General features: G+C 36.9%; 1 protein-coding gene across 1 annotated transcript; it reads left to right on the top strand.

Annotated features, from left to right (window-relative positions):
- The first annotated feature begins 666 nt into the window (after positions 1-666).
- Positions 667-10,875, top strand: PLRG1 (pleiotropic regulator 1). Its single transcript, XM_088528074.1, has 15 exons — positions 667-728; positions 1,219-1,325; positions 1,541-1,683; positions 2,464-2,517; positions 3,714-3,807; positions 4,139-4,229; positions 4,411-4,512; positions 5,367-5,459; positions 5,816-5,965; positions 6,077-6,178; positions 6,670-6,772; positions 7,430-7,538; positions 8,638-8,777; positions 9,822-10,015; positions 10,669-10,875. The coding sequence occupies exons 1-15, from the start codon at positions 720-722 to the stop codon at positions 10,726-10,728; spliced, it is 1,551 nt and encodes a 516-aa protein (XP_088384200.1). The 5' UTR covers positions 667-719; the 3' UTR covers positions 10,729-10,875.
- The last annotated feature ends 2,261 nt before the right edge of the window (positions 10,876-13,136 follow it).

The raw sequence follows: 13,136 nt of genomic DNA, 5'->3' as shown, positions 1-13,136 counted from the left end.
AAAATTTTATTTTCCATTTGAAATTGACACAACGAAAGATATTTTTTCAAAAGAGAGTTATCATTTTTTGAATATTACATAACACTATTTTTTCCTATAGAAGTGGCATTTTAGCCCTGGACTTGAACCTTTTTTCCCACGTCCACCTCATTGCACCTTCATAGGTGCTTTAGCTTCGAGAACTCACGATGGAAATAATAATCAAAATATGCAACGATGCTACGCAAAACACATAAAAATGCTATAAAGTCCTATACATTCAAACCAGCACAAGCAATATCGCATCACCCGTTACAGGGAATCACCACCCATATCCCACTCCCGGCACGAGTTTTTGGCAGGACCCGGCGCCATGGGTCACGAAGCCCAATGCTGCTCCCTGCTGCCCTCCAGCTGCATGCGCAGCTCCATGCGCAGCGTTTCCGGGCTCCAAACGCTTGCACATACGCCGTTCCGCCGTACGCGGGTGCTCCCGCTCCTGACGCCGCGGTGAAGGCCGCGAATGTCAACCCCGCCGCAGCCACCGGTCCCAGCGGGACTCGAACCCGCAGCACCCGGAGCGCGAAATGGCAGGGGATGCCCGCCCTCCGCCTCGGCCTCCCCCTGCGCGCATGCGCGCTGGCCGCGAGGCACTTCCGGTGTGGCGCCGCGGCAGGCGCCGGAAGTGCCTCCATCGAGAGCGGCTGTGGCAGTTGTGGCCGTTGGAGCGGGCCGGCGCCATGGTGGAGGTGAGGCCGGGCCGAGCGGCGCCTGCGGCGGCGCGGTGCGGGGGCCCGAGGGTTGCGGTGCGGTGGTGGCGCAGAGAAAAGCGGTGCGGAGATAGCGAAATAGAACGTGCAGAAACGTTTTCAGAATTGGTTACTTCATTGCCCGCATATAAAAACAGAGCTAGCAAGTGTGAAGGAAGAACATGCATGTGTGCTTGCGTGTTAATTGCATAAATGCCAGTGCAAAAGTTTGATCAAAGTTTTTGACCTGTTTTTTGCACTTTTAGTGCTTTCCAGAAAGGAGAAGTTAAGTAAACATGAATAAAACAATTAGTGCATGAACTTTAATTCTTAGCTTCCAACAAGAACGGTATTTTTAGCAAACTGGATAACATCATATGCTTTAACACCACGAGAGCCTGAAGTTGTTAGTTTGTTCAACTTCCGTTACTGTTTTCGATCTATTCAACTATGCCCAAATGTACTTAAATACACATTCCTTTATTTTTAGGAAGTGCAAAAGCATTCTGTGCACACGCTTGTGTTCAGATCATTGAAGAGAACCCATGACATGTTTGTAGCTGATAATGCCAAGCCTATACCGCTAGATGAAGAAAGGTATGTGTTGCAATCGGTGAATTACTGGTATATTTAAATGTTTTGTGTTATGTTAGGGATTGCTCTAGCCAAGTCACAAATTAAGCCGTTTTTGTAGAATTGCAATATGGGGTTAAGGGAAGAAAAATTTGAGGATTGTAGACTAAGTAGCAAAATACTTCAAAATTTAATAACAACCCAAAACGAGGCTTGAATATGCTCTGCTCTTCCACCAGTCACAAAGTAAAGATGTCAGTCAAGCTGCGTATGGAGTACGGCTCGGTGTTGCATATGCCCACCCTGAAAGAAAACTTGAGGGAGAAAGGAGGCCCAAACACTGAGGATCCCTATGGACATAAAGAGTATTCTGGAAATCAAGGTCAGTTTCCTTTTACTGTGTGTTTGGTTTTGTATGAGACAGTCTCAACTGAGGTTAAGTCTCAAGACTATAATGTTAGTTTATCATGGATGTAAAAGGAAATCTTAATAGCTGTTTTCCGTTGGTCTTCGGCTTCTGGCAAGAGAGATGATATTAGTGATTTAGAACAAGGAAAAAGTTTGTTAGAACTCAGGGAATTATGTGATACTGTGTAATTTTTGTGCTTCAGTAATGGAAATAATAAGATGAGCAATGTATTTCTTTTTACAAGTTGATGATGATTAAGGATATGCTTTTTTGTTTAGGTGTTGCATATTTTTTCAGACTTTTTTTAATGCAGGTATTAAAGTAGAAAAATCTCTTCATTTTAATTTTTTTTTCTTTTGCTAATTATATATAAAATGTGAAACTATTAGGTAGATAATATGTAGAAACTTCTCTTAAAAGGAATACCAAATGCCTTCTTATTTTAGTAGAGATCTACTAAAATAGAGCTACCTACTTCAAAAAGGCGATTTTGGCAACATGAAGATTTTTCTCTTGAGAACGTAGCAGGCAGTGACATCGCCATTTAAAAAATGGTATTTTACTAATCAGTTCTAGAAAGCTGCGATAACCAAAACTTCACATCAATTTCAAGTAAGCGTAGTATATTATATAGGGTTAGTGCTACATATGGCTTGCTCTAATTTTCTTCAAGTTCCTGCTTTACCGTATTATTTGCAATGTAGTGTAAACTATAATTATTGTTTGTTATTAAGAAATTCTATTGCTCTTTAGGACAAGAACTTGATTATATGATAACTGGTACACATCCATACCCACCTGGGCCTGGTAAGTAAGTTTTATAGTTGTTTTGGTTTGATTTGGTTTTGTTTTGTTTTTTTTTTTCTGTTCCTGGGCATCATTCACTTCCTAGGAAGCTTCCTGTTACTGTGAATCCATAGGTGATAGTAATGAGATCTGCCATTTGCCTCTTTCATAGTATTGATGTAGAGAGTTTTGTGGCTCATAAATGTTTCAGATTAGGAGGTGCCAGGAGGATTTAGGTGCAGGTGGTGCAGCTTTCTTCTCACTATGACTCAGTAGATGTGTCCTTGCAGTGGGCCTGTCATTTGTCTTAGGGGACAGCTAGAAGGAAGTGAAACACATAAGGAGAAATGTGCTGTGTGTTTTATCACTAGAGCAAAAAGATGTGGTATCGCCACCTTTGCTCTAGAAAGGGTTGTTAGTGTCAAATAATTCTGTTGTCATTTGGTTTAGTGCAAGTCTGGAAGTGTTATGTTTCTGTTATTATATTGACCCTTGCTTGTTGTTATGTTAGTTGATTGTTCCTACTCTCTCTTTGTGACGGTTTCATTTTGATTGTTGAACTTTTACTGCTAACAGTTAAGTTTATTGTAAGTGGTATGGGAAATGTTCTCTGGCTTGATGTGAGTTACAGCAGACCCTCGGTCCTTAAAAGTAACCTATTTGCCTATGGCTGTGGGGACAAGACTGAGTCACACAAGTTTCCACAAGTTCAGTGCTCTTTTAATAGAGCCAGGTATGTCAAGATTAAAACTAGGTTTCTTTGCTGTTGTTTTACATTGACAACCTACCCAAATATTTTCTTGGTTGCCAATTGCCAGAGATTTGGTCTGGAAAGGAAATAGATAAATTGGCATGAAATGTAATCACCAGTTTGTCCCAAACTAAGGTTGCGAGGGAGAAGTGATCTCCTGTTCTTAGACCAAGAATATAAATTATCAATTATACTCTGAAATTCTGACTTAAATAGTACTAGATTTTCTGTAGTTCCTGCCCCGCCCCATGGGGCACAGAGGAACTCCATAAAAATAAACTGCACTAAAGGGCATACTTAGCAAAATTGTTTCTGTCTCATCTCTATACTGTCACTGAATAGCGAGATTTAATATTAGAGGTATGGTAAACACTTTTACACAGGTGTATGTGTAAACATGCGTTTATTCATATAATATTTTCTTTTTAATAGATTTGTCTTTGCTTTTGCTCTACTTTCTTTTAAGGTGTGGCACTGACAGCAGATACTAAGATCCAGAGGATGCCTAGTGAATCTGCAGCCCAGGCATTAGCTGTAGCACTTCCTCCATCTCAGGCCAGGTACTACTGGGTTACTTTGTTAATGCTTCTGTAGTTTAGAGGCATTTCAAGGAAAAAATGCGGAAGCTGGAATAATTTTTTTTTTCCTCAGCTGTATCTGGAATATTGTATTTCTCTACATTGTTTTAAAAAAAGATTTTAGCATGGGTGGACGTTGTTTTTCTTTACACTGTTTGTTATTGGATGTTGAGGGAGGCAATGGAAAAATCCAATTAGATGCAAGGGCAAACAACTTCTTTTGGTTATGTGTTTCCATGCTTTGTACCTTTTCATTTACTTTGTGAAAGGAGAAAGTTGATTCTACTAAGTTAGCCTTTTTCACTGCACCTAGGTTGGAAGCGAATCGCACCGCGGCTGGTGTGGGTGACATCTACAGGCATGCTGGTGCGGGTGAGCGCTCACAGCCTCCTGGCGTGGCCATGGTGAGTTAGTCATGGATGAGGCTTCTACTGTCAAAGCAGGCAGTGTTCACCAGGTGCTTCCAGATTGACTCGAGTTCTGGCTGAATAAGTGTAATCAGTTTTGAGATGTCACAACAAGGAGGCTGTAGGCTTTATATGAAGAGTTAGGTTAAAGCAGAGTAACCTTCCTTTTAATTTATAGGCTGTGATGGAAGCAGGTGGAAACAAAAATTCGGCGCTAATGGCAAAGAAAGCTCCAACCATGCCCAAGCCTCAGTGGCATCCACCTTGGAAACTGTACAGAGTAAGTTACGAACTTAAGATCACGCACACAAAAATAAACAAATGTTTTATGTACTATAAAGACTGCAGAGCTTAAGATTTATTTTTCTCATTCATGAAATGGAACAAGATGAAATCTAATGAACTTTACTGTGAGGATGACAGAGCACTGGAACAAGCTGCCCAGAGAGGTTGTGGAGTCTCCTTTGGAGATCTTAAAACCTGCCTGGACATGACTCTGTGCCACGTGCTGTAGGTGTCCCTGCGGGAGCAGGGGGGTTGGGCTAAATCTTCAGAGGTCCTTTCCAACTTTAAGCATTCTGTGATTCTAATGAAAAGTGGTCATGCCTAAGTTCCATGCATGCCCTTTCCTTTAGTAATAAGATTAGATTGGAACCATTTTTCATTCTGTGAATCTTGTTAATTTTACAATTTTGTGTATGTAGGTTTATCTGTAGTGTGATAAAGTCTTTAAAAAGTATACCTTTTCCAGTCAGTAGCTAGTGTTTATGTAGTGCTTATTATGGTATAAGCACTGTGCAGCAGTGTGAAGAAGTTGCATTTAAATACATACAGTCTTTGTGAAGTCTCAAGTGCTGAGCCACAGTATTATGGACTCAAAGGATTTGAGACAATGACTTAGTGGTGCAGGGTTTAAACCCCATTACAAGTTCTGTAGGTCAGTTTTATGACATATTAAATGAAGAGAGACAGCCAGAAATTTATCAAAGTAGAACTAAAACTGAAAATCACACTCTTGACAGATCTGACTTTCCAGGAAAGTATGCATGTCTTAAGTTTCAGTGTTGGAGAAGGAAAATTATATTGACAGATATGTTTATTTCTGATTTTTCCAAATGTCTTATTTGTCTAAAGGTTATCAGTGGTCATCTGGGCTGGGTGAGGTGCATTGCAGTAGAACCAGGAAATCAATGGTTTGTTACTGGCTCAGCTGACAGAACTATAAAGGTAAGGGGTTGCAAGAAACTACTGACAAATCAAATTGCCTTGCTCATGCTATTTAGAAATATTTTCAGCCCTTGGAAACAATTTCTTGGTTAGTATGTACAGAATAGTCAGATAAAGAGTGTATGTTCCCCCTTCTCTCCTCTTGTTACCTAGTCACAAATACAAGATGATTTGTTGCAGTATTATTTCTTTTTGAGATCTTATTCATAATATGGTGGTAGCTAGCAGACATTTATTTCACAGAGTCTAAGAATTACTAATTTCAATTAGTTACCGTTACTTTTTTATGTAGGATATTTTTCCAGGCTACCCCTGTGTAGCTTTATATTCATCTGTCTCAAAATATTTTGATGCAGATTTGGGACCTTGCTAGTGGCAAATTAAAATTGTCTTTGACGGGACACATCAGTACTGTGCGAGGGGTGATAGTAAGTGCAAGAAGTCCATACCTATTTTCATGTGGAGAAGACAAACAAGTGAAATGCTGGGATCTTGAATACAATAAGGTGAGCTTTGGTTTCTTCAATCAAAGTTAATTGATAGGGGTAAATGTACAAATCAAAACACTTAAATTATTTAAGTATCCAGTTAAACTTTTTTTTTTTCTCTCTGTCTAGGTTATCAGACATTATCATGGTCACCTAAGTGCTGTCTATGGTTTGGACTTGCATCCAACAATAGATGTCCTGGTGACATGTAGCAGAGATTCAACAGCACGAGTAAGTAGAACTTTGTTTTAGCACCTTCATTTATGGAAGGAAGTAGTTAGCAAAAATTAAATATGTATCAAAGATTAAAATATGAAGATGAATTTGTTAACTCTGTCTTCCACTTAGATAAAAAAAAAATAAGCATTTTATTGTATCCCCAATATTGGCAAATGCAGTGTAATTTCAAGTGAATGTTTTACTTAATTGGGTAGGCTATGTTATATGTAATCACTTAATTTCTTATTTTTAGAAGATGGTATAGCTTTATGTTGACTTATTTGGCAATGAGCTATTTATGTATCATAAACATTGAGTACCAGGCTCTCTACTCCCTTTGGAATTTGCCAGTCAGGGCAATTCTGTGGTGATAAAAGCCTGACTAAATACTATGGTTTTGCCTGTAGAATTATGGCAAGAATTTCTTACAGTCATTAACAATACCTAAAATACATTGAATATGCACCTTTTCTTGATCTCTGTAATTTACTGTGGTTTCATAGATATGGGATGTGAGGACAAAAGCCAGTGTGCACACGCTATCAGGGCACACAAATGCAGTTGCAACAGTGAAGTGTCAAGCTGCAGAACCACAGATTATTACAGGTAGTGTAGACTGGTTGCTTTTCAATCATGTAATCTCTACAGCAATAATATCTGTTCCGTAATCATGTGATGAAGATAATGTCATCATCTGTTAATTTATTCATTTATTTCTCTTATTTTTCTGTTAAGTGGGCTATATAATGTTTTTTATACTATTAATAGTACGCTTAAGCAAATATACTTGCACATTGCTTAAAAATAAATTGTTTTTCTGTTTCCTGCATTTGAAGTTTAAATTTTTGTTGTAATGCGATTAGGTCCTAGTATTCTGTGTAAAAATAAGTCTTTTGTAATGGTTCATCATCCAGTTAAGTGTCTAGTTCCATAGTTAAATATGAGCTATTTATTTCTCACTGTGTCGAAATCCTGTTTTGTTTTGTAGCTACTTAAGTATTCTTGAATTTCAAATTGCATAAAATATTCTTCATATTTTCTGAACATTTTCGGTAGAGTTGAAGACTATTAGCACATTTTATTTCTGAAGCTGTATTAATAGTAAAGAGCTCAAGGCTCACTTAGGATGTGTTTTCGTCTTTTTTGTGTGTGTGTGTAGTTAAGGTAGAATAATGTTGTCTGTAACATGATCAAGTTTGGCTATCTTATGAAAGCAAAAGGATTAGTCTACTACCTTTTTTTTTTTTGTCGCTTCTATTGCAGGCAGTCATGATACTACAATAAGGCTCTGGGATTTGGTGGCAGGAAAAACTCGTGTTACTTTAACAAACCACAAGAAATCTGTAAGAGCAGTTGTACTACATCCAAGACAGTAAGTTTTCTTCTTTTTCCTTTCGCTTTCATGCTTTCAGTGACAAAGTCAATATCGATGATGAATTTAAATGACATGAATGACTAATGAAAGAAGATCTTAGAATGCTTTGAAATGTACATACTAGTAAAATATTTGTTCGACAAAACCTTTAGTACACTGATTCCGTTCTCCAAAAATTGGTGCTGGTGTACGTTTTAAATTGCCAGAATTTCTTATTCTTACTTCACAGAACTTTTTACAGATGCTTTGATGAGGTCTCAAGAGATAGTGACCCTGGGTTTCCTGGCGCTAAAAATAATTATGTAATTGAATGTTTGTTAGCAGAAAGTGAGGAAAAAAGGAAACTAAAATTGCCTGTGTGTGAATAGTGTGAATAATGCTAAAGGAAACAGCAACTACTGCAAGGGATTTTTTTTTAATCTGTGTTTCACTGCACAAGATACTTCTATATAACTGGTCTTGCAGAAAGACTTCTATATGTAATTAAACTTTAAAGCAGGTGATGGAGATGTTCTGACTTAAGATGCTATACTTCGTTGCATCAACGATTATATGGTCTGATAAATCCCTATATAAGCAGTGGGTAAAAAAAATACAGGATTTATTATTTAGGCAGCAAATTGCTTGAGACATAGTGGCAGTTGACAATATGGCTAAAGGCTTTTGTATATGCTGCTAAAATAACATGTTAACGTGTATGTTAAAACGATGAAATACATTTTTCTCCTTTTCTCTCTGATATCTGATGGTACCCTTATAATTGAAAACTTAACAGAATAAATTTAAAGGGTATTTTTAATGTTTGTTTACATATTGTCATCATTACGTGGCGCAGGAGAGATTTGTGATTTATGAGATTTAGATAATTTATAGAATTCAAAGGAAAGAGATTTTTTTAATTACTCTTCTCATTTATGATCTTATAAAATCACTTTGCACTCAAAATAGTTTTCAGCAGAACAGATTTAATGCTAAGTAACTTTGCAACTAGTTCTCAGTAGTTTTAATGAAAGACTTCTAATGAAGGGCTCTTCTTACTTCGGCATTGGTTTATCCTTATTATAAATTCTGATTTAATGTCCTAATCTTCTTTCAGTTACACATTTGCGTCTGGTTCTCCAGATAATATTAAACAATGGAAATTCCCTGATGGAAACTTCATTCAGAATCTCTCTGGTCACAATGCTATTATCAACACACTAGCTGTAAATTCAGATGGAGTTTTGGTCTCAGGAGGTAAAATGAGAAATATTTCCTGATATTTTCTTTCTTTTCCTGTGCCTGGAGTGCCTTATACAAAGATGCTAATGGGGTGTCACGGAACAAGCTTCATTTCATAGGGAGAGGGTAACTTTATATTCTTTGGTGTTAACGGAATTACATGCCCCTATATTCATTTGAAAGTAGTTTTAACCCACAGAAGAGATTTCCCTTTTTTGTGTGTTCTTTTCCCATATCAGAAGATTGCTTTTCTATTTCTTCTGTGTGTGTGTTTTATTTTAAGAAAGTTGCTATCCAAACAGTATCTTACATCCTTATTTTGTCTACAACTTCAAAAAAGCTGACACAGAGTTAAAATAATTTGAGGTTGCCTTAGAGTCACTTACCTTAGAAGCATATTGTCTGAAACAGCTGCAATTCCTGTCTAGTTGGCATCAGCAGGGTAATAAAAGTTTGAATAAGTCTGATTCAGTTAGGTCTTTAAAAAAAAAAATGCTGTATGTGCATCCTTCAGAAACAGGGAGCTCAGATGTTCATGGGTACCCTTAAGCTGAATCTACTAGCAGTAATGATGACAGTACTTTAAGCTACTTGAATTACATGGAATGTTGTGGAGGTTCTTTGTCTCTTTGACAAATTCAGGAGTGAAGGTTTGTGATCCGTTTAACAGGATGGTATTGCTTTGGTCAATTTTTGTAGAGCTACTAAATAGGGAACTGAATCAGAGTTCCAGTCCTTATCTCTGCTTCCAAACTAACTTGCTGCAATTGCCTTGTGTTTTAGTGTGCCAGTTCTCTGGGTTTTCTGATGCAAAGTTGGATGTGCTTCTGAGGAAGCTTCTATCAGCCACCTTAAATCAATGACCTACCTTCCCTTTAGAAGGAAAGAAGCAGAAAACAGTAAACTACTATGCGATGTGCTGAGTTATGCCACGTGAACATTACAGTTAATGTGTTCCTTACTAAAAAGTTGTTCATGACACTGTTTTGAGAAAAACAAGAAAAAATAACTGGTTAAAATTATAACTTTTTTTTTATCCCTTCTTTTTCTTTTTCTCAGCTGATAATGGTACTATGCATCTTTGGGACTGGAGAACTGGATATAATTTCCAGAGAGTACACGCAGCTGTACAGCCAGGTTCCTTGGATAGTGAATCAGGAATATTTGCTTGCATTTTTGACCAGTCAGAAAGCAGATTGCTAACTGCCGAAGCTGATAAAACCATAAAAGTGTACAGAGAAGACGAAACTGCGGTATGTTGAAGTGACTTTTTAAATGTATTTTCATGAAATCAGTGGATTTGAAAGAGCTGATGTGTAGCCATGGGAGTCATGCATGTGGATTTGTTCAATTAGTCTTGACATTAATGATTGAAAAGAGTGTGTAATTACAAAAAAAGAACAGCAGCAGCTAGTCTGTGAATTCCTGATTTATCGCTCTGCAAAAGCCTTTGTGATGCACTTTGGAGACATCTCATTACAAAAAAAAATATATACTTAATTTTGAAGCCAGTAGGGAACTGCATTTATAAAAGTAAAAGATAGATATTAGACAAAGATAATTTAAAATTAAAAGACTTACTGAGTTTTTCTCTATGATCTGGATTAAAAATTGAAGGTAGATAATTAAAATTCAGAGTAAACAGCCCAATTCCAAAATAATGTGCTAAATTCTGAATCAGTGGTAGGTTACAGTATAGTTTCTGTTGTCCTCAACACAGTAAGTCTTTGATATAAAGAGTATAAGCATTTGTATTAATTCATTATTATAATTTAACTTATTATTTTAATGTTATATATGAAAAAGATTGTATAATCTATATTGGTAATATTTTAAAATGAGTCTCAGTTGCAGATGAGGATATTTTTAACTTGAAACTTAAAAAATTTTTCTTTTTTCCATTCAGACTGAAGAAACTCATCCTGTCAGCTGGAAACCGGAAATTATCAAGAGAAAACGATTTTAATATGGCTACATCTGTACACTATAAGTCTGTTTTGGCTTTCCTGAAAGTACTCAGTCATGTTATATTCTGCCTAGAACAGCAGAGCAGGAACTCAGCTAAAGTCGTTGCTTTTCCAACATGTTTTATAATAAATTTTATTTCACTTTGTTTTTGTCTTTTCTGGTATGATCCCAACACAGAAATAGCAGCTCTTAACTCTTTCACCTTTTAAGACCATGTATAGTTGATGAAAAGGATGGGTGGTTACTTGACTATATGTGCAAGTGGTTATTAGATTTTTATATACATACTGAGTGTAAGTCTAAAAATACTGCATTAAGCCAGGTTTTGTGGAAAACCTTTTCCTGATTGCAAAAGTGAATTGTAGATTCATGCACAGACACAATCTAATGGTGTTTTTTCAAGTAATATTTCTAAATTGTAGGCTGCTATTCTGTATTTATCTGCTAAGCATCTGCTGTAATTGAACAGTATGTATACTAAATTGTGGAATAATAGAATAATCAAGGAAGAGGCAGAACTATGTAATAATAATGTAGTTTGCTTAGTAAAGATACTCACTGAGAATTGGTGGAGTTCTGTTATTGAATTTTTGACTTTCAAATATTGAAATACTTTCAAAGTGCATCTCCATAGAAATGTTTTCCTAAGCAATTCCTCCTCTTTGCTGGTTTCATTTCAGAGTGGACCTTCGACAGCAAAGGCCACTGTCAAATCTTATGGTTTACAGTAAGCGCCAGATTAGGACCATTCGGCTTTACCTTTCTAAGTCATCTGTCTTTTGTTTATATTCCGGCATTATAGGATTATAGGAAACTTCTAAAGCTGCTTTAAAAGCTCTTAAGACATTCCACTCTTAATTGTATTTGTGGCTGCTTCCCCACTACCATATTAAGGATTTTAAAAATGTTAAAGACAGTATTTCTGAGGGGCAAAAATTTTGTTTGCAAAACAGTCATATAACACGTATCAAACACCTAAGCCTCCTTGCTGCAGCCTGTCTGTGATGTGCTGTGCTGAGGCCCCTTCTTTTGGGTGGAGGAGAAAGCAGGAGTCATTCAGCCATTCAGTTGTTGACAGCATTGCTAGCATTGCTAAGAGCTGCAGAGGCGAGTTTCATGCTGGGTAAATTGTTCTGTGGACACTGGGTTGATAGTAACCATATCTACTTTTTGCTAATCTGACACCTCTTTCCAAATTTGTGAATTATGTTACAGAAATTGCGTAGTTTGCTGAAAGTGCCTGGAATGCCCCATTTTGGATCCTTGCAGTGTAATTTACCGAGAGCTTGTGCAACTAAGTGTTGATAATATTATAAGGTTATTAGTCCTATTATTTTTGTTATGATGCACAGGAATACTCTTGTAAAAATACTTTAAATACTATAATTAAAATTTAAATGTTTGATAATATGTTTTTAAAACAGCCCATGGTGCATAAGTAACAATTTTGTGTGACAGCTATTGACTAAAACATCTCCACAAAATGCATTTACATACACTGACTTGTTTCTTGCTGTTCTCTAGTATATGTTAAGTTCAGATTACTATATTTCAGAACAAAAAGTAAAGAAAATGGGACTGGTGATATTTTTAGAATTTTGAAAAGTATAAAAGCCCCCCAAAAAACTTGAAATTGTGGAAGAAGTACTTTCTCTAAATGGGTACTTTCAACTACAGTAGTTTAATTTTGCTTTTAAAAAATCCCCTAAATGTTTTCAAGCCTGTTTTTGTTTTGTTTTTCTGTTTGATATTTAGAAGTGTTGTTGCAGTGGGGAGGAGAAGGCAGGCAGACTAGAGTGCTGTGCATGCATTCCCCTTTATCCTGCTTCTGGCTACCTACCTTGCTTGCAGTCCGTACAATGCCAGTTTTCGTGCCATCTCAGAGCATGGAAAAAAGTATGCAGGTTTTGATGGATTCAATCCTTCTTATTCGGTTGATATGCTAAATCTTTTGGTCTTTTTTACAACTGTTTGCATTTGAACTAATGGGGAAAAATATAGTTTGTACCTATGCATTTTAGTTTTTATGCTTTTGTTCTGACTGTTAAATGTATCATTTCAGAAATCCATGAACTATTTGGTGTTTTGCAGAATTTTGTGGCTCACTGAAGTCCTCTATAGGAAACCATATTTATTGCTTGATAAAAAAGATATGTTTATTTTTTAGGTGAGGGTGTTAGGGTGGCTTTTTTTTTTTTTTTTTTTAGGATCTTTATTTCTTTTGACAATTTGGAATCTGGAAGAGGACGTTAAAAGGTTTTGGCTCAGTTACTGCACTGTTTATCCTATTGAAGATGCTGAGGAAGTCTCTTGCAGAGCCTGCATTTCAGTGCTGGGGTTGTGCAGGAAGATAGTAGCACAGTAACAGTGGTGAGATTTGGCATTCTTTGTGGTGCCTGGGATACA

The sequence above is a fragment of the Tinamus guttatus genome, unplaced genomic scaffold (assembly GCF_059628265.1).
Source record: "Tinamus guttatus ecotype Peru unplaced genomic scaffold, ASM5962826v1 Tinamus_guttatus_pri_ptg000301l, whole genome shotgun sequence".
Classification (NCBI taxonomy): Eukaryota; Metazoa; Chordata; class Aves; order Tinamiformes; family Tinamidae; genus Tinamus; species Tinamus guttatus.
The sequence above is the reverse complement of the archived record's forward strand: the minus strand, read 5'-3'. Positions and strand labels throughout refer to the sequence as shown.